This window comes from Scyliorhinus canicula, chromosome 7, assembly GCF_902713615.1.
Source record: "Scyliorhinus canicula chromosome 7, sScyCan1.1, whole genome shotgun sequence".
Lineage (NCBI taxonomy): Eukaryota > Metazoa > Chordata > Chondrichthyes > Carcharhiniformes > Scyliorhinidae > Scyliorhinus > Scyliorhinus canicula.
Window position 1 is genome coordinate 94987338 of NC_052152.1, and position 21321 is coordinate 95008658.

General features: G+C 42.2%; 1 protein-coding gene across 7 annotated transcripts in view; it reads right to left on the reverse strand.

Moving 5' to 3' along the window:
* fancb (FA complementation group B) overlaps positions 1 to 21321 on the reverse strand; it is a 35786-nt gene that overhangs the window by 7443 nt on the left and 7022 nt on the right. For 6 of the 7 annotated variants that reach the window (XM_038802495.1, XM_038802496.1, XM_038802497.1 and 3 more), the window contains exons 3-7: positions 19937 to 20092; positions 12074 to 12172; positions 8812 to 8940; positions 6750 to 6916; positions 5190 to 5644 (exon numbers count right to left, since the gene is read on the reverse strand). In XM_038802495.1, coding sequence (XP_038658423.1) covers positions 5190 to 5644; positions 6750 to 6916; positions 8812 to 8940; positions 12074 to 12172; positions 19937 to 20092 — 1006 coding nt within the window. The remainder of the gene's footprint in view (positions 1 to 5189; positions 5645 to 6749; positions 6917 to 8811; positions 8941 to 12073; positions 12173 to 19936; positions 20093 to 21321) is intronic. The other variant, XM_038802501.1, reaches the window with a different exon arrangement.

The window sequence follows — 21321 nt, forward strand, 5'->3', positions numbered from 1 at the left end:
AACTTTAGGGAAGGTAGAAAGGTTTGAAGTGAAAATCAGAAAGTAAAGGGATTTTAATTGTAGAGGGGAAGAGGGACAGGATAAAATTGTTTCCCTTGGCAGAGAATTCTAGAACCAGGGGACAAAGATTCAAGATAAGAGGCAGAAGGTGTGGAGAGGACATGAGGAAATACTTTTTTTATGCGGAGGGTAGTGGCTGTCTGGAATTTGCTGCCCGAGTTCGTGGTGGAGGCAGAGACCCTAAACTCTTTTTGAAAGTACCTGGACCTGCACGTTAAGTGCTCCAAGCTACAGAGCAATGGACCAGATGCAGGAAGGTGGGATTAGAAAAGTCACCTGGATGTCCTCAGGCTGACATGGACAAGATCAGCCTAATGGCCTCCTTTTGTGCTGTAATTTTTCTATGATTCTACGACATATAATGATTTTGGACCAGTTTTTTATAAAACATTTCAAATTAGATTATTTTCTTTAGAAAAATAGGTATAAATTCAATGCAAACACAATACAAAAAGTGTCAGAAGAAATAACTATTCAATGTAGGGAGAATTTTTGAATAGTCTACTTAAGGCAAAATAGAAGTGTTGTCTTTTCTGAATTTGGATACAAAAGAGAAGGCAATTAGCTGGAGCTTGAAGGTTAAATCTTCATTGGACTGACAATGGATGTTAATGAAGTCCAGTTAATTTGAAAAGCTGGATTTCATTGGGAAAGAGATTACCATAGCCGTGTTGCAATTAATAATATGTTGCTAAATATTTCAATTTGGAATAAGCATTATACCACAGCAGTGTTCTAGGATGGTGAGAGATTGTTCAAATACTTTACAAGTTAACTTACTGGCTGGCTTCCAAGACCAATAGTGACTTCAAAAAATTGAATGTCACAGGAACAGAGATGTTTAGAGGTGAAACTTTGTAATTAATTAGTTGATACAAAACATTGTTTTTCTTACTCTTCACAAACTAGAGAATTCAACAACCAACAGTTGCATTAAATAATTGCTTTCAGACTATGGACGTTTGGAAAAATTACATTAATATTTAGGAACAGCAAAATTAGAAAAGCAAAGTAATATAATAATAAATACAATGTCAGAGTTAACCTCTCTAGCCAACTAATATGTGGAGCAAAGAAAATGGAATATATTTTAGTGTCTGATTTGCCACAGCACAGGGCAGGGTATGAACTGCAGCTTTATGGCATAGCATGTAGTGAAATGAAAATCTCAGAAATATGTATTATTAAATCTCTTCCCTTCCCTGAAGGCAATCACTTTTGCAGGGCATAGGTCCATGGGTGACACCATGTAATTTGATTGTAGGGGACATTACATACATGCCCAAACTTGGTCTTAATTGATGTCCAGAAAAATACATATAACTCCCAGAAATCAGATAGCAAGCAAATATAGGGTTCCAGGCTGATTTTTTAAAAATCAGTTAACTACACCTGCATCTGCCGAACAAATATGAAAAATTGCCCAGATTGGTCCTACTTTTTGTGGACAGAATCTATTTAATCCATCCAATTACTGCCCCAACAATCTCCTCACGATCCGTAGCAAAATGATGGAAGGTGTCACCAACAGTGCCATCAAATGGCATTAACACAGCAACTAAATGCTCATTGATGCTCAGATTGGATTCTGTCAGGGCCATTTGGCTCCGGATCTCATTATAGCCTTGGTCCAAACATGGACAAAAGAACTGAATTCAAACGGGGAGGTGAAAGTGACTGCCCTTAACATCAAGGTAGCATTTCACCAAGTATAGCATCAAGGAGCTTAGGCAAAATTGAAATCAGTGGGAATCAGGGGAAAAGTCTCTAGTGGTTGGACTCATATCGAGCTCAAAAGAAGATGGCTGTGGTTGTTGGAGGTCAATCATTTCAGTTCTGGAACATCGCTGCAAAGGCTCCTCAGGGTAATGTCCGAAGCATTCAAATGCTTTATCATTGAACTTCCCTCCATCATAAGGGATGTTCGCTAATGATTGCACAATGTTCTGCATCAGACTCTGAAGTCCATGCCCACATGGAGCAAGATTTGGACAACATTCAGGCTTAGGCTGATAAGTGCAAATAACATTTGCGCTACCTAGGTGCCAGGAAATGACCACCCCTAACAAGGGAGGGTCCAACCAACTCCACTTGACATTCAGCAGCATTACCATCACAGATTCCTCTATTTTCAACTTCCTAGGTCTACCATTTACCATAAACTGAACTAAACCAGCCACAAGAGCCACTTAAAGGTTGGGAACCATGAGGCGAATAACTCACCTCCCAGTTCCCCAAAGCCAGTCGAACATGTCAAAATGCAAGTCAGGAGTTTGAAGTACTGCTCTTCACTTATCTGGATGAATGCAGTTCCAACTGTCTGGGGGAGTGCAGCACCAACACTCAAGAAGCTCCACACTATCCAAGACAAAGCAGCCTATGGCCGGAATTCTCCAGCTGCAGGATTCTCTGGTGCCACCGGCAGCACACCCACACTCCACGCAGGTTTCCCGGTGGCGTGAAGTGGTGTCAATGCCTTTCTCAACACCCTTCTCAACAGCATTGTCGGTGTATCTGCACCACATAGACTGCAGCTGTTCAAGGTGGCTTGCTACCACCTTCTCAAGGGCAATTAGTGATGGGCAACAAATCCAGGAAATAATTACAAAAAATCTAAGAATGACTCCAACTAACTCTAGTGCCCTCACAGTTTATAGACACTGTGCTAGTTAAGACCAGCTAACTCAACTCCCACAACAGGATGTGGACCAAAAACCAGAGAACACTGAACAATCATTTTGAATAAACTTTTGACATAACGTGGATTGGCCACGTTAAATTTTGTCTTCGTGTCCAAAGACGTGCAGGTTAGGTGAGTTGGCCATGATCAATGCGCAGGGGTACAGGGGTAGGGCGGGGCAGTAAGCCTAGATAGGGTGCTCTTTCAGAGTGTCGGTGCAAACTCGATGGGATGAATGGCCTCCTTATGCACTGTAGGGATTCTGTGGATTCAAAGTTCAAGTTAATCAGTGTTTACCCCCACAGCTACCTTAACTGCACTTCCTCGAAACTAGCTTCCTGTCTGGACTCTATTCCAATTTTCTAGTTTCTCCACATCAATGACTCTGACGATGCCATCTTTCATACAAGTGCTTCCAATACATCTTTTTTTTCCTCAACCAAGGAATCACCAACCACGGTTGACTGAGTTTGTTCTATTTCCCACACTTCTGCTCTCACCCTTTCTCCTCCCGAAACATGATAAGATTCCCCATATCATTATCTTACATCCCACAACTCAACATTCAACAGATCATCGTCCAACATTTCTGTCACCCTTCCTTCCCTCCCCTCCCAGTATTCTGAAAGGACTGCTCCCTTTGCAATACCCTGGTCTACTCCTCCATCACATCCAACACACTTGTCCTTTTCCTATGCAAGCACAGGGGATGCAATATTTACCCTTTTTCCTCCTACATTCTCACTGTCCAAAGTCGTAAGCACTCCTTTGAGATAATGTGATTTATTTTTACTTCTTTCATTTTTGTGTGCTGCACACTCACTACTCATAATGTGCTCTCTGGTATATTGGGAAAAAGAAACGAGATTGGGTGATTGATTTCTGTTTGCCTTTCATGTTCTGCCCTATTTTCACTTTAACCTCTCTGTCCTTGGCCTCCTAAATTGTATCGCTGAAGCTCAACAAAAACTTGATGAACAGCACTGCATCTGTTGATTAGACACTTTAGAACCTTCCAGCTCATCATTGAGTTCAACATTTAAAATCGTAATTTTTCACCCGCATTTTCATTTGGATAGCACCCGTTTGTGGTGATTCTGCTTTTTTTCATTTATACCTCATCCAGCCCATATTTTGTTTCTTTACCATAAGATATAGAAGCAGAATTAGGCCATTCGGCCCCATCGAGTCAGCTCCGCCATTTGATCATGGCTAATACTTTTCTGATACCCATTCTCCTGTCTTCTCCCCATAACCCCTGGCACCCATATTAATCAAGAACCTATCTATCTCTAAAGACACAGTGACTTGGTCTCCACAGCCTTCTGTGGCAATGAGTTCCACAGATTCAGCACCCTCTGGCTGAAGAAATTCCTCCTCATCTCAGTTTTAAAGCATTATCCCTTCAGTCTGAGGCTGTGCCCTGGGTTCTAGTCTCTCCTATTAGTGGAAACATCTTGTCCAAGCACACTCTATCTAGGCCTCTCAGTACTCTGTGAATTTCAATGAGATCCCTCCCTCATCGATCAAATATAGACCCAGATAAAAAAAATGCAGCAGCTACAGTAGTCTATGTCTATAACTCTTAAGGAATCCTCCTTAGCTGTTCCAATTCAATATAAAATCCAATAAAACCAAAACCCCTTTCAAGGGCGTGGCCCAGCACACTGTAATCTCACTTGTATGGGACTGGTCCTTTCCCTGAGATTCTGGTCCAGTTTCCAACCAGCAGATTCAAAACTCCTTCAGGAAAGCAACTTTAGCTTCAAGGTTACCATACCCAATGCACTTTCAGTTCACTGAAACAGCTTTAAAATAAAACAGAGAAATCAGGGAAAACTTCCTTCAGCTTAACACAGTACTTTCCAACACTGCTTCTTCTTCTGCAGTCCACACAAACAAAACCAAAAATGAAACCAAAACACTAAGCCCCCTTTCACCTGACAGCCACAACCCAACTCCACCCACAAATGACATCACTGAAGCCGTGCAACAAGCCATGTGGTAAAACAAAACCTTTCTTAAAGGGACACTCACATGACAGCTTAAAGTCTGTTACATCATTTACTTGTTCCAGTTCGGACGATAATTGTTCATTGACTGGAAATGTTAATGCTTTTTCTCATTCTACTGATGCTGACAAACCTGAGTATTTCCAGCTTTTGATTTTATTTAAGATTTCTAGCACTGCATCATTTTGCTTTTGAAGTCTGTGATGTCTTTTCCAAATCGAGTGGGAAAATTAAAAATCATTCAGGCATGTTAAATATGCAATTCTCTGTACGTTAGCCATTACAATTTTATTGAGATCCCCGGTAACATATATAATTATTTTTTTTTCCACATATAAGTAGTTTTTATTTTAAGGTCAACCATTTGCGAAAGTCTATAATTAATAAAATCTTGCTAATTTTCATAAATTCATTCTAATTTACAAACCATCAGTTACCTGTACTCAGCAAAGGATTCTGCAACAAATTTATTGCATACTTTTCATTCCAAAAGTCGTCCATGTTTAAAGATACTCTCCCACATGGTATGATCATCGCTCTTTTCATCAATTCATTTTTCTGAATACGACCTATTGTACCGTGTAATAATACAGAGCAGTGGATAGTATTGTATACCAGTAGCGGTGACAGGTTTGTGACGACTGTGATGGTCTGCGTATGATCTTTGTAAATCTTAAAACACAGGTCTTCCTTATCGTAGCTGCTCAAATTATGTATGTCTTGCATCTCTAGTCTGGGCTTCTTTAACGGAGGTTCTGTTGGATACTTGGGAAATGACGGCAATACTGGAGGTTTGTTTAGCTTCAATACTTTACTTTGACATTGAATCACTGGAGCACTATTAAGGAGGTCATGATCCATCACCAGCGACAAACTCACACAGTCAAAAGTTCTGTAAGGAACAATAGAAAAATCTCACAAAGGCATGTCATTATTAACTATTAAAATGTAAGGTAGTAGATTTCAATAAATGAGTCTAAAAAGGTTTTCATTTTAGTTTACATTTTATTTCTCACTATAATCCTTAAAATTGGTTCAAGTGTCTAATTTCATCCCATTTATACTACCAAAATTGATGAAATTATTTGTTTAAGCAGAATTATATACAATATTCAGTAAAAAGATAATGGGCGGCATTCTCTGGTCCATCGGCCGAGGGTTTCTCGGCTGCACGCCGTTCACTGACGGTGGGATTCTATCTTTTCGCCGATTGTCAATGAGGTTTTCCATTGTAACCACTCCTCGCCGCCGTGAAACCCGCTGGTGAGGCTGCGCTGCTGTCAGGAAAATTGAATCGCAGTGACTGGAGAATTCCGACCATTGTCTTTATTGATGTTACAATTATGCAAAAATAATAGATAAATAATGAAAATTCAGAGTCTAACTTATTTCAGGAATGAGTACTCCTGTCACATACTATAATTAAACAATCACTCCTATCCAATGTGCTACCTATGATTACACACTTTCTAACCTAGTTATAAATCTCCATCCATATAGCAAAGCATTGGATAGAATAGTAAAAGGTTGCTTTGTGTGCACTAGAACCATTGATTAGGCATTCAGTGTACTTTAAATTCTGAGATAAACTATATATTAATCAAGGGCTCTATCATTTCAAAAGTTGGAACTTTGTAATCAGTAGCACATTTTAAATGGCTCCCTAAAGGTTCACCCAAGATTCTTTAGTAATTTTGTTGTTGTGCGCTCAATACCTATGAAGAGTGACTGGATCATTGGCCTAAAAATCTTATTTTAGGAAAACATTAGAATTTGTATGAATGTAACCTATTTTGTGCATTAACTAAAATAAATTTTGCAAAAATTACCAAAATCAGAAAATCTGCACCACGCAACAATTTGTATTTATATACAAGTATAGCCTTCAATGTTTTTCTCTTGAGTATTACGATTATTTATTTTTCTTCTCTGAAACCTCCCTTACATTAGTCAACACAGGAGCAAATGTGCCTTTGCTTTTTGTCCAATTTACTTACAAATTGACAGATTCAGACAATTGTACACCCACTATCCAGCTGCCATCCACTATGCGTTGCCAGATCCTCTGTACTGGATGGTTTAACGCTTGATTGGTAGAATAAGTCTCTTCAACAAGAGGTTTTGGTTCAGATTCCTCCTCATGCCAAAGAGAAACCAAACCTTCCTATGGAAATACAATGTTTTTATGACTAATAATGAGATTTAATTCTATTGTGATAGATAGAACAGTACAGCACAGAACAGGCCCTTCGGCCCTCGATGTTGTGCCGAGCAATGATCACCCTACTCAAACCCACGTATCCACCCTATACCCGTAACCCAACAACCCCCCCTTAACCTCACTTTTTAGGACACTACGGGCAATTTAGCATGGCCAATCCACCTAACCCGCACATCTTTGGACTGTGGGAGGAAACCGGAGCACCCGGAGGAAACCCACGCACACACGGGGAGGATGTGCAGACTCCGCACAGACAGTGACCCAGCCGGGAACTGAACCTGGGACCCTGGAGCTGTGAAGCATTGACGCTAACCACCATGCTACCGTGCTGCCCCAAATATTTGTGATATTTGTGATTTATGAAGATCAACAGCTTTCTCATATTTCAAAGCCGAAAAGGTAGACTGACAATTTAGAAATCTATACAACGTTCTAATATACCAACTTGTTGCTTTGGTCAAAGTTGAATTAAAAGCAAATTCTAAATTAAGCTTTACTGTGATTTTAGACCTAAATATTGCTCTAGTCATGCATTAAGACAATACATTAACACAAAGTTGTCACACATTGTTTAAAAACTTGTTAATAAATGTTACTAGATCAGAATATCTGTGGAGTGACAATGACAGTCGAATTGCCACTTTACTCCTTTTCTCCTACCCGTGTTGGGAGCTGCATTTCCTCACCCAACTTTCTGGCTTGGGTTCGATGAGAATACTGCAGGGTTCCTGAGGCCTTCAGTCAAGTACTGCAGAGTTGGATGAAAGGAAGCCACACGCTCTTTGCCAGCCATAACACCAATAAATTTAAAGGTCCCAGCCATTTTGAGAATCCAGAGAGAAAGCAAGCATGTAAAATCAGGGAAAAGGAGCACATGTAGGGGCAGCACGGTAGCATGGTGGTTAGCATAAATGCTTCACAGCTCCAGGGTCCCAGGTTCGATTCCCGGCTGGGTCACTGTCTGTGCGGAGTCTGCACGTCCTCCCCGTGTGTGCGTGGGTTTCCTCCGGGTACTCCGGTTTCCTTCCACAGTCCAAAGATGTGCGGGTTAGGTGGATTGGCCGTGCTAAATTGCCCGTAGTGTCCTAAAAAGTAAGGTTAAGGGGGGGTTGTTGGGTTACGGATATAGGGTGGATACGTGGCTTTGAGTAGGGTGATCATTGCTCGGCACAACATTGAGGGCCGAAGGGCCTGTTCTGTGCTGTACTGTTCTATGTACCTTTGAGGTAAATGTTTAAGCTAAATGGCTAGAATGGCACGTGACAGAGGGGGTGACGGGGACGGGGGGATGGGACGGGACGGGTTAGCAGAGTCAACTGCCCAGTCGGCAGGTCAACGGTGTCGATCGGGGAATCGGGAGGGTCATAAGCACATGGGGTGCAGTGAGGAGTAATTGGGGGATGAGGGACGATAGTCAAGGGGCTGGACTGTCTGCCCCGCCACATTTCTGCCTCGACCCGCCGGCGGGATTCTCCGCTATGCGAGCTGGTTAATGGGGTTTCCCATTGTGGGGCAGCCCCACGCCACCGGGAAACACCCGGGAGCCAGCAAAACGGAAAATCCCGCCCATGGTGTCCCATCGGGGGGTGGGGGGTGGTTTGGGTTCAGTACTCTAGTTACCCAGGAGTTAGAAGTGCATTTCATTCTTCTAATTTTTCCAGGGTAACTACTCTAGTTGGAATCATCCCAAATTTTGATTTAAGTTGGAAGTATCGGATGGTTCCTAGTACAGGGTGCCCATTAGAAGTTTGAACTTCCCAGGCAATTGCCTAGTTCACCTTCTGGGATGTCTCCCAGGAAGATATAGACCATGTTGGCAGTATACATAAATGTCATACCTCTTCAGCATCAGGTAAGGTGGACTGTTTTCCTTCAATAAGGTTTGTTAAAGCCTTTGAAGATTGAAGTAAAACTCTCTGTTTGGCTCTCAGTAGTTGTTGTAGCTCTTCAAGAGAAGCCAGGCCTGACTGAAAGGGATGGAAGAAAAATGCATGCAAACTTAGAAGGGCAACAGCTGTATGTACAAAAAGCATTGCATTTCAACATCCACATACAAAAGCCAAAACTGGCACTTTGAAATTTACATAAGAGCTAATTTTCTTCTCCATTCCTCAATTAAACTTTATCTAGTGTCCAACTGACCTTTCAGTCCAAATAATAAACTTGGCTTAAAGCGCCTTATTAACCATCACACAGAAAAATTATTCATAAGTATAGGTTTTGTGATAAAAACATGCAGACTTAAAACATTTGAAAAAGTTGAAAGAATAAAACATACATCTAATAACTTATAAATTATATAACATTCAAACCATCATTATACAACGTAAGTGCAAGAAATTCTCTTTAAAGATAAAACATGTAACATTGCATATCCCAAACAAATACAGTATAGAACTGTAGCCACCTGGGGTTGCCACTTCCCGATTCCAAAATGGAGGCCCGCAAAGAATGCAGGAAAAATCGGCCAGGCACAGGAAAACAAGCAGGTGCAAGGTTTCCTGTGTGTTAAGAGTTGCAGAACCCAGACAGAACCGAAACCAATAGCCATCTACATACTAATGAGCAATCCCCAGGAACAATTAGAAACATTGAAGCGATCGGGACCAAACCAGACTCCCCGGCGCCAGTGGGAGCCAGGACAAAAGAAACTGACACATAGGAACCGCCCAGCGATCAGGGAACAGCTCCAGTATTGGAGAAATCGATAGAACCGATTGGGACATGGTCCAATTAATTGGGACCAGGTCCGGGGTCCGCCCACAAGGGTGCAAAACCCCTGGGAACTATAGAGTCCCCAAGTTCAGTTCGCTCTCTTGGCAGTTCTTTCTTGGCAGCTCTCAAAGAACTCTTGACCGTGACTCTCAGCGAGGAGAGACCTGCCTAGCAGCTGCACCAACCAAGTAAGTCTCCAGTCAACGCACGGTACGAGATAGGAGCTCCTAGCTACTATTCCATACCAGCTTGAAGCCTGCAGACTCAGAACCAGACAAAGGCCATTGTTCCTCTGACCTGGTGGGCCATTCGAAAGCTAAGTTAGGCCTTTAGTTGTTGCGATAGTCTAGTAAGTAGAGTTTTATGCATGAGTAGTGATTGACTGTGTGTATAATAAATGTGTTTTGATTTGAAACTTACTAACTGGTGTATTGAGTTATTGATCAGCACTTGGCTTTGAACCTCATGGTGGTATCAGAAAGATACCTGGCGACTCTAGAGCAAAGGTTATTAAAACAGAGCAATTAAGTAAAAGCAACATCTAGCAACAGAACCTTATAAGAAACACCCCCATCTATAATGTGATTCTGAAGATCTTGCAGAGAGCTGCACAGATGCAATGGGCTGAATGGTGTCCTTCTGTGTTATAAACATTCTACAATTCTAGAATGAAAAGGTTTCCATGATAGAAGCTGTTTGATTCATGTCACAAGTTTCTGTGGACCAAATTTAAGCATCACAATGCATATGACATACAACAGATTCAGGCATTACAAGTATTACAGGCAGGTTCTTCATTCAGACTCCAGAGTCTTTACTGTAGTTTACTTTTACAATAGGATATAAAATCTAAGTAAAGCATACCTCCAACTAGTCTAAAAAAACAGCTCCATGGAGATGACAAGAAGAAAACTCTCATTACCACAGAAGATAGAAAGATTTAATTTGGAAACTTCTAAACTGGAGTCAGAAGAGAGGTAGTTTAATTTCAATTGACTGCATGTGAATAATTTCTCATTCCTAAATAACTAACATTTTCTGTTTCTCTGCTGAACCATGAATGGATTTTGATTAGATTTCTTCAAGTAACTCCAGTAGGAATGGTCCAAAATTAGAATTTACCAAAATTAATCTTTCGTCATATTTATTTAGCTGCCCGAATTACCCATTTGGGCAGATCGAACACGAGTAGATCATTTCATTTTTATATTGGTTTACTGCCAACGTTGCATTAAGAGGCATCGGAACTGCAGTGATCTTTCTTAATTTTAACAAGGTTTAGATATAGAACGTGGAGGCAGGCAGTGAATTGTATTTAAAAACTATAAAATATCACTGCATCTCTAAAAGGTACAGCCATTTATAAAATGGACTAAATTACTGAAACACCCAAAATTATGACACAGATGCTTCTCAAAGAGGAAATCTGTAATTTTCCTAGCAAGCTATGTGCAATATAATTTTCTTCAATACTATTGAGTAACTCAGGGTCAGAGACTGGATCTAACAATAGCAGTGAGCTGGAAATATTGACAGTGAAATGTAGATCAATCCAGTTGCCATGTTTTAAATTTCACCGAATGTCTGTAGTCATTTTTATGTCTAATATATGACATTCCAGGACATATCTCAGCCCAAACTAAATTACCTTTGAGTTTTGGTTACCAAAGCACATCATTTAAATTATGGGACTGATATCATCTCGAGTGGTTCCACACATTTTTTAAATTCAATTTTCTTCACTCCTTTTCTCAATGTATTAAGTTTAGTAATGAATTACATGTATTAAGTTTACAATCTAATGAAGAGTCATATTCAACTTGAAATGTTAGCTCTGTTTCTCTGTCTCTGCAGGTGCTGCCAGACCTACTAGGTATTTCCAGCATTTTCTGTTTTTATTGAGTACAATGAGTCTATATATTCTCTGGAGATTAGAAATGAGAAGAGACCTTATTGTAACATAGAACATTCTTAGAGGATTCAACAAAGTAAATGCCAGAGAAGGTGGTTTCCCCATGCTGGAGTGTCTAAAACTATGTGCCACAATTTCAGAATTATGGGGTTGGGCATTTACGCCTGAGACAAGGAGAAGTTTGTGAATGTTTGGAATTCTCTATCCCAAAGGACTGCGGCTGCTCAGTTGGTGAGTTTATGCAAAACGGAGATCTATAGAATTTTGGGTATTAAGAGCATCAAGGAATATGGGGATTGGGTAGGAAAGTGGAGTTGATGCAGAAATTCACCCACGATTTTATTAAATGTTGGTGGATCCCGAGGGGCCTTATGGCCTCCACCTACTCCTGTTATGACTATCTAAATAAACAAAACAAACAACATGGACAATTGAAAAAAATTAAAGAGATGTATTCTGCACATAGTACTAACCTGTAATCTTGCCTCCAGGGCTTGGACTGTGTGGTGAAAGTTTACATGCGCTGTGTCATTAATCTGCACTGTGTTATCTTCAGCATGCCCAGAGTTAACCTAGATCATAATAATAATTTCTAACCATTTAAAAAAATACTTACAAGGAAAATGTTTAAACAAAAGTTCAGCAATAAAATTCACTGTTAATTCCTGTGAAGTGGGTATACATGTAAACTTCTATAATGAAAAGGGCTGCCTTACTGATTAGCATCCCTCTCTAATTTCACTGTGAAAAGATCTGCCAGGTGGCCATCTCCCACGTCTCTGCATAGGTCGCTTTATAGTACAGCAGCTTAATTCTTTCTTTGTTGAGTCTCCATTCAGCAATTCCCCTGACGCATGGCATTTATCATCATTTTGCCATGTGGGCACCCTAACTAAAAATCATCTCTAAAGCCATGACATCCTTCTTGAAAGTGTGGTCCACAGAATTGAGGCTGAACCAGAATTTTAAAGATTCATTATAACTTCCTTGCTTTTGCACTCTATCCTTCAAGTCATAAAGCAGAATCTCATATGCAATTGTTAAGAATTAGGGAAAATTCAGTTAAAAAAATTAAATTGGAATAAAATTAAAAGTGGAACTGTCTGGAGGGATTTTGATATGCGAATTAGCAAATCAGTGAGAAAAGCAAGTGTTTACGCCTGTGACTTGGGCAGAACAATGCGATTCAGAAGAGGCAACTTCAAAGTGGAGAGATAAAGGAATTGGCACTTCTATGCTAAAATCACAGGGTGGTTTTTAAAATTCATTTACGGGACGTGGGCTTCGCTGGCTAGCATTTATTGACCATCCCAACTGCCCTCCAGTTCAACCACAATGTTGTGGATCTGGAGTCTCATCTCGGCCAAACCAGGTAAAGATGGCAGATTTAATTCCCTAAAGGACATTACTGAGCCAGATGAATTTTTATGACAGCGACAATAGTTCTATGGTTATCATTAGACTTTTAATTCCAGATTTTTTATTGAATTCAAATTTCATCGTCTGCCATGATGGTATTTGAACTTGGGTCCCCAGATCTTGCCCTGGGTCTCTGAATTACTAGTACAATGACAATGCCACTATTCCACTGCCTCCCCATCAAAGGTAACATCAAAAAGAAAGATTGATATATCCACGGCACAATAAAGAGAAAGGATCACAGTAACAACAGCTACCATCACAGCTGCAGAAAAGTCTCCCCTTAAAGCAAATTAGCACAAAAAGGGTGGCTGGTTAAAATCCAAAACTCGAACCTAGATTACTCCTTCGTTGAAACCGAAGACTGTTTTCCCCAAATGTGGACAATTAACCAGGGTGTGGTAACTATCTACTGCATTTAGCTCATAGAGTTATATAATATTGGATGTTGTTTGGGAAAAGGGGTATTCCAGAGTTCAGGACACCTAGGTAGTTGGGAACAAGAGGGATCATGAGAAACTGTGTATAGCCATATGTGTAGTTAAGTGGAATGTTTTGTATTATAGCCCTTCTTGTGTGTTTTTTAAGTTTATAAATATTCTTTATTAATTGATCACAAGGACTTCCAGTGACTGAGTGGATGCACAAAAGATGGCTCTCCTCCTAGGAAATCAAATCTAAGCACTTTTAACTGAAAATAGCCCCTCAGAACCGAGAAGAAAAAGCATCCCCTCATCAGCCTCTTAACCCTACGAACGAAAACGAAAATAGAAACTGAAATGCCGAGCAACAATTGCACCAGAAGCCACAAGGGAACAAGATGCAACAGGAGCCTGGAGAAACCGGCAAGCAAGAAGGCAGACCCACGAGGCGAAGAAGCCCTGGCTACACCTGATAGAGAGGGGCCAACGGGTCGTGCACAGGACTCCCCCTCGCTGGAGAAAGTTCCTCACCAGAGAGGCAAAGGAGCTCAAAGAGGGCATAAGTCTCAGAATCCAGGCAGCGGTCAAGGTGGCGGTCACAGAAGCACTGGCCACCGTGCAGGTGACCCTCGACAAAGCGATGAGGCGAATAGAGGCTCAGGAGAGCACAATCAGGGAACTGGAAAAGGCTTCCATAAACCAGAGCGACCTGATCAATGCCCTAGAAACAGAAATAACAAGGTCGGTAGCGACCCAAGGAAGCCTTAAGGGGAAGGTGAAGGACCGAGAACCGGTTGAGGAGCCAGAACCTCAGAATAGTGGGCCTGCAGGAACCCCACGGACTACGTGGCCCAGATGCTGGGAAAGCTGGTGGGAAGGGACAGCTTCCCCAATCTGCCACAGATAAACAGGGCTCACAGATCGTTCTGGCCGCAACCCAGGGTCGGGGAACAGCAATAATTGCGAAGATGTACTGGTACCTAGACCGGGAAAGAATCCTGCGATGGGCCAGCCAGACAGGAACCTGCAACTGGGAGTGACACCAGATACAAATGTATTAAGATATTGGGGCACACCTGGCCACACGCTGGACCGAATTCAACAGAGCAAAGGCAGCCCCGTTTAAAAGTGGGGTGATGCATGGGATGCTCTACCCAGCCAAGCTATGGGTAACCTTCCAGAGAAAGGAGCACTATTTTACGGCCCCCGCAGACGTGGACAAGTTCGTCCAAAAGAATGGGCTGGGAAGGAAGCAGCAGAAACAGAGGTGAAGATACCACCCTGAGAAACTGAAAAAAAATTTGTGCGGGTCTGTACCGCCTCGCTCTGAAACAGAAAACGAAGACACAGGAAGGAAGAGACGAGAGCAGCAGGGCACAAGAAAAAGTGAGAAAGAGGAAGAGTGGAAAGGGAAGGAAAACAGCTGGCAAAGAAGAGGCTCAGACTGACCCCCAAAAGGCAAAGGAGCTCAAAGAGGGCATAAGTCTCAGAATCCAGGCAGGGGTCAAGGTGGCGGTCACACTAGTGGGAAAGCTAGCACCGGGAGGTACAAGTGAGGGGGGTGTGTGGCACAACTCCCATGGGGGCGAGAGAGCAACTGCCAATTGGGTGGGGGAGCTGTATACATCACAAGAGGGAGACAGGTGGGGGTGGGGGAGAAATGGAGAGGGAAAAGTGCAGAACAAAGGGACGGGGACGCTCTGCAAAAGGCCACACATGGCAACAGTGAAAAAGATGGCACTGCAAGCAGCCACTTTGGAGTTCTCCAACAAAGGGAAATCCTGGAGTGCAGGCACACCCACAAGGTAAGTATAGTTGATCTTGCAGGATGGGAGGGAAACCCCTATCAGAATAGTCACCTGGAATGTCAAGGGACTTAACAGCCCAGTGAAAAGATCCAGATTCTTCGCCCACTTGAAAAGTATGACATAGTATTCTGTCAAGAGACGTACCGGAGGGAAAAGGTGAAAACACCTGACTGCAGGTAAGAAAGGACTGGGTGGGACAGACATACCATTCGCACCACTGAGATAGATATTGGGGGGTGCCCACAGTGCTTAATAAGAAGACGGTGTTTACAGCAGCGAGGATGGTTACGCACCCAGAAAGATGGTACATCATGGTCAGCGATGTCCTGGAAGGTGCATCAGTGGTCCTTGTTAATGTGTACCCTCCCAACTAGGACAACATGGAGTTTATAAAGAAGATGATGGCTGAAATCCCTGGCATAGAAAAGAGGGCAGCAGGCAACAGCTAGTTGACTCCATACTGGAGATAGACCAGTGATACTCTGCGGTCGTGGAGTAAAAAGCTACAAATGGACTTTGACCTGCTCTCCATGAGGAAAGCAGTGCACCGACTCCGCCAGATATGGGGACCTTCGACAAACTCGGAGACAAAGCCAGCCACCTGCTGGCCCACCAGCTGAGAAAGCAGGCAGCCACGAGAGAAATAGAACAGATTACGGACAACAAAGCCAGACTGGAAGTATAGCTGGAAAAGGTCTACCAGGGGCTGTACACTTCCGAGGCACTACCCGATGGAGACAGGAGGATGACACAGTTCCTCGATGGACGGACATGCCAGTCACGGGGAGGATAGGAAACGGGGGCTGGAAGCACCATTAGAACTGGGAAAAGGCATGGAGAGCGTCAACTCCATGCAGGCGGAGAAGGCGCTGGGACCAGATGAATTCCCGGCAGACTTCTATAAAACATTTGCGACAGCACTGGCCGCGCACCTGCGGGTGGCGTTCACTAGACTTGCTAGCAAGGGCACCCTGCCTCCAACTCTAGCACAGGCCTCAATCTAGCTGATACCCAAGAAAGACAAAGATTTGACAGAATGCACGTCCTGCAGACCCATCTCTCTGCTCAATGTGGACGCAAAAATACTGGCCAAAATCCTAGCTAGGCAACTGGAGAACTGCATACCAGAGGTGCTTGCAGGGGATCAGATGGGCTTTGTTAAGGGTAGGCAGCTAAGATCGAACATCAGGTGCCTGCTAATCGTGATAATGACTCCATCTGGGGAGAGAACACCAAAAGTGATCATCTCCCTAGATGCAGAAAAAGCTTTTGACAGAGTCGTGTGGAAGTACCTCAGAGGTAATGGAATGGTTCCGGCTTAGAGAAGGGTTCAGCATGGGTGAAACTTCGGTACAGCGCTCCCACAGCAAGGGTGTAGACTAACACCACCAGCTCTAAATAGTTCCAGCTGTACAGAGGCATAAGGCAGGGATGCCCGCTGTCCCCACTGCTATTCACCCTGACAATTGAGCACTCAAGAGTGGCAAAACACTGGAAGGGGATCTGGAGGGCAGACAAGGAGCAGAGTCTCACTGTATGTGGATGACGTGCTCCTCTCTGTCGCAGAACGCCAAAGCAGCATGCAGAGGGATCATGAAAGAGTTTGGAGCCTTCTCGAGCTACAAAGTCAACCTGAGCAAAAGTGAAATATTTCATGTGAACCCACAAGGGAGAGGGGCAGAGCTGGCGGGACTTCCATTTAAACAAGCCCAAAACAAATTCTGCTACCTGTGATCGAAATTGTCCATCACTAGACACGGATCCACAAATGGAATCTGGCAGATCTGGTCGAGGAAGTAAAAAAGAACACGCAAAGGTGGGACACATTCTCACTCTCCCTGGCGGGGAGGGTGTAGACGATCAAGATGAACGGACTGTCCAAGTTTTCCTTCCTGTTCAGATCCATACTGATCTACATCCCCAAGGTTTCCTTTTAAAACATTTTAAAAATAAATTTAGAGTACCAAATTCTTTTTTTCCCCCCAATTAAGGGGCAATTTAGCGTGACCAATCCGTTTAGCCTGCGCATCTTTGGCTAGTGGGAATGAGACCCACGCAAACACAGGGCCCAAGGCTTACCTTAACACAATAGACAAAATGATCATGGTGTGTGTTTGTATGTGGGTGGGGGGAGAGACTCCAAGGAACCCCAAAAAAGTCTTACAAAGAACGGGAAACATGGGAGGCCTGGTCTTCCTAAACCGGCAATACTACCACTGGGCAGCCACAGCAGAGAGTAAGGGAATGAGTAAAGGAACCAGAAGCAGACTGGGTAAGAATGGAGGGGAGCTCCTGCACAGGGACATCTCTCCAGGCCCTGGCCACAGCTGCGCTCCCATCCCCACCAGCCAAGCACTGAACAAGCCCAGTGGTAATAGCCAAGCTCCGGATGTGGAACCAACTAAGACAACACTTTGTCTTCATCTGCAACAGATCACAGGTTCGCGCCAGCCAAAATGGATGCCACCTTTAAAAAGGTGGAGACAGGAAGGGGGTATACTGACAGTTCATGATTTCTACACAGACTGACAACACTAGAAGAACTGATGGAGAGGCTTCAGCTGACTGAGCAGAACGAGTTACAGCACAAGCAATTCAAAAACGACAACATACCCATGGGGACTAGGACACACAATCAGGCACATATTATTAGAAGAACTATTGGATGCGGGTTACTTGTTAGGAAGGGGGTTGGAAGACTGCGGGGACCTGTATGGTCAACTGTTGGGAAAGGCACACTCTCCACTGAACGAGACAAGAGAAAAATGGGAAGAAGAGCTAGGGATCAAAATAGGATGGGGACCGGAGCGAAGCACTGCACAGGGTCCACTCCACTCCCACAAGGGCATGTCTAAGCCTAACACAGAGCGCACCTAACCAGAACCCAAATGAGCAGGTTCTTCTCGGAGGTGGAGGACAAATGTGAATGGTGCCAGGGAGACTAGGTCAACCACATGTTCTAGGCATGCCCCAGACTGGTTGGGTTCTGGACAGCCTTATTTGTGGCAATGTCCAAGGTTGTGGGAGTTAGAGTGGAGCCGTGCCCAAAAGTGGCAGCCTTTGGGGTATGAGACCAGCCAGAACACTTTATGGGGAGTGGCCGTCGCCCCAGCTCCTTTGCTTCTCTAATTGCCTGCTGAAGAATGCTGCTCGGCTGGGGGTGAAAAAATAAGGAGGCACATACGCTGACCACATGACGGGAAATTGAAAGTTTGTAAATACGCACAGTCTTAAGATTGATTTATTACTATGTGACATATGCATCATTATACGACCTTGCTATGTATGAAAATGAAAAACCAATAAAAACATTTTATATCAAAAAAAGGGGAAGGGGTTGTGGGAACGTAAGGGGGCCTGGAGTTATTTTTAATGTTTGGTCTTTGTAAATTGCATTTGGTTTGTATAGATTTGTCTATTTTATATTTTATAAAATGAAAAACTCTATTAAAACATTTTCAAAAACCAAAATTAATTGATCACAAAATGACTGGACTATTCCTCCCTGGTTGACATATCTTTTCTCACAGTATACCAAATACACCATAAGAACCCGTGTTCCACGTCACTCTTCTGGGTTTTGGGATACCCTCACACTCGCATTCAACATTAGTGGGATTCTAAACACCATTTTAATCTCTTTGTCAATCTGTCCTCCCGCCTTCAATGATTTGTACACAGACCCGTTCCTGCATTCCCATTTGAATTTTCTCCTTTAGTTTGTATTGTCTCTCTTCTTTCTTCCTACCAAAATGTATCAATTCACACTTTTCTGCATTAAATTAAATTTTCCGTGTCTGCCATTCCATCAGTCTGTCTATATCCTCTTGAAATATATCACTGTCTTCATTCTTCACAATGCTTTCAAATTTTCTCAACTGCAAATTTTGAAAGTGTCTGCACACCCAAGTTATATATCAAGAAAAAATGATCCTAGTACTCATATAAACTCCTCCAGTCTGAAAAACAACCACTTACCACTGCTCTCCATTTCCTGTCATTCAGCTAACTTCTTGTCTCTGTTACCAATGTCCCTTTTATTCCATGGGCCTGAACTTTGCTGACAAGCCTATTGTGTAACACTTTATCGAATGCACCAAGCTACCAAGAGGGGCTGGTTTAGCTCACTGGGCTAAACCGCTGGCTTTCAAAGCAGACCAAGCAGGCCAGCAGCACGGTTCGATTCCCGTACCAGCCTCCTAAGACAGGCGCCGGAATGTGGCGACTAGGGGCTTTTCACAGTAACTTCATTGAAGCCTACTCGTGACAATAAGCGATTTTCATTTTTCATTTCACAAGCATTCTCCATATTTTGGATCTTCAAATTATATTAGCCCTTATCTTGCTGCAAGTGGCAGGTGTATAGCGCAATGCAACTTGGACAGCAACCTCTGGGTTTTCAGGTTTAACTGAACATTTGTTCACAGAAATTTCCGTCCACTCTACTGACTTGTGCTAAATAACAGTGAACACTGTTAGCTTCACCGATACTTTCATAGCAAAATAAGACCCACTATGGAAGTCAAGTTTTCTCTTCCTGTAGTACTGACAATAGCCTGTAATGGCATGTAATCACATCTCGGAACTTTTTTTGTGAAGGATGAGATGAAGGAGCAGAAGAAAAGGGGACTTAAACAGCAGAAATAATTACATATAATGAGGAAATTAAATAAAAGCAGGAACTTACTGTGTAACTGACTTCACCAAGGTCAGTTAATACAAAATCTTTGAAACAGTCTTCAACAATGGAAGTTTTCGTAGAGAGCAATAAAATTTGCTCTGTTCCCTTGCCTAAGAAGTCGTCCAATTGTACTGACCATATCTCCTGCCAAACAGCAGCAATCTAGGGTGAAATGAAGGCCATTATTTTACTTAAAACCATGATAAATTGATGTAATTAGGAAAAGGGTTGGTTGTATAAACCTTCAAAAGTACAAGAATTATCTGTCCATTCTTACAGAAAAACATTTTAAAAAGTTCTTTCACAAGATGTGGGCATCTTTGGCTCGGCCAGCATTTGTTGCCCATCTCTCATTGCCCTTGAGATTTGATAGCTTGTAGAATTTATTGGAAACTGTTAAATCAGTTGAACTCATAACATACAAGTGGTAAATATAAATTCTGGCAGTAGTTTTGTCATTTCAGGAACATATTAACATGTTTTCCAAGTTAACTGTAACAGCTGTGTTCTTGATAGTAATTTATCAAGTGATGTATTGTTTTGGATCCTTTCGGCTATTTTTGTAAATGTGTTTTTTGTTTTGGCCACTCTGATCCCATTCTCTCCTGTTCATGCTTTCTTTCTCAGTTGGGAAAGTTTTGATAATTCATGTCATCAATGCACCATCAAGGCTACAATTGCTGACTAGTCTCCTTACTCCCTTCCTCTAAAATAAAAAGCACAATCCTCTGTGACAAAGGGAAATAACAAACAACCACCGAGACTTGAATTTGAATTAGTCTCTCGTAAGATCAATTTTTAAGTGCTATATGTATCTAGCAGCCTCACTTCCTGATTTTTAAACTGCTGTGAATACTTAAACTGAAATGAAAAGGTCCATATATTTTACCATCACTGAACTGAATATTTTATCAGTGAATCAGTTCTGAAGTCATATTGGACTCAAAATGTTCACTCTGTTTCTCTCTCCACAGATTCTGCTAGACCTGCTGAGTTTTTCAACACTTTGTTTTTATTTCAGATTACCAGCATTCACAGTATTGCTCTACCTTATCACTGGAGTTGTATGTAAAAATGTTACTGATGTCATTATTAAAGTCTTATGCAAAAAGGGTATGAATAGGATTGTTTCAATACCACTGATAATTTACATCTCTCTTTGAAATAACCAATTTACAAATTCCAGCAAAGTAACAATATCCAGTTTTGTTGTCACTTAATTAAAACTATTTTGAAAATTCATAATGAAGACTAGTTTCACTGGACAACTGAACGAATATCTCATAAGCTGAGAGAAAAATCTAAAATATGCAGAATTGTTTTTCGCAAACCTGCAGTTTTCAGCAGCATTTATTTCTTTGTAACCCAATTTCATACAGACATGGCTAAAA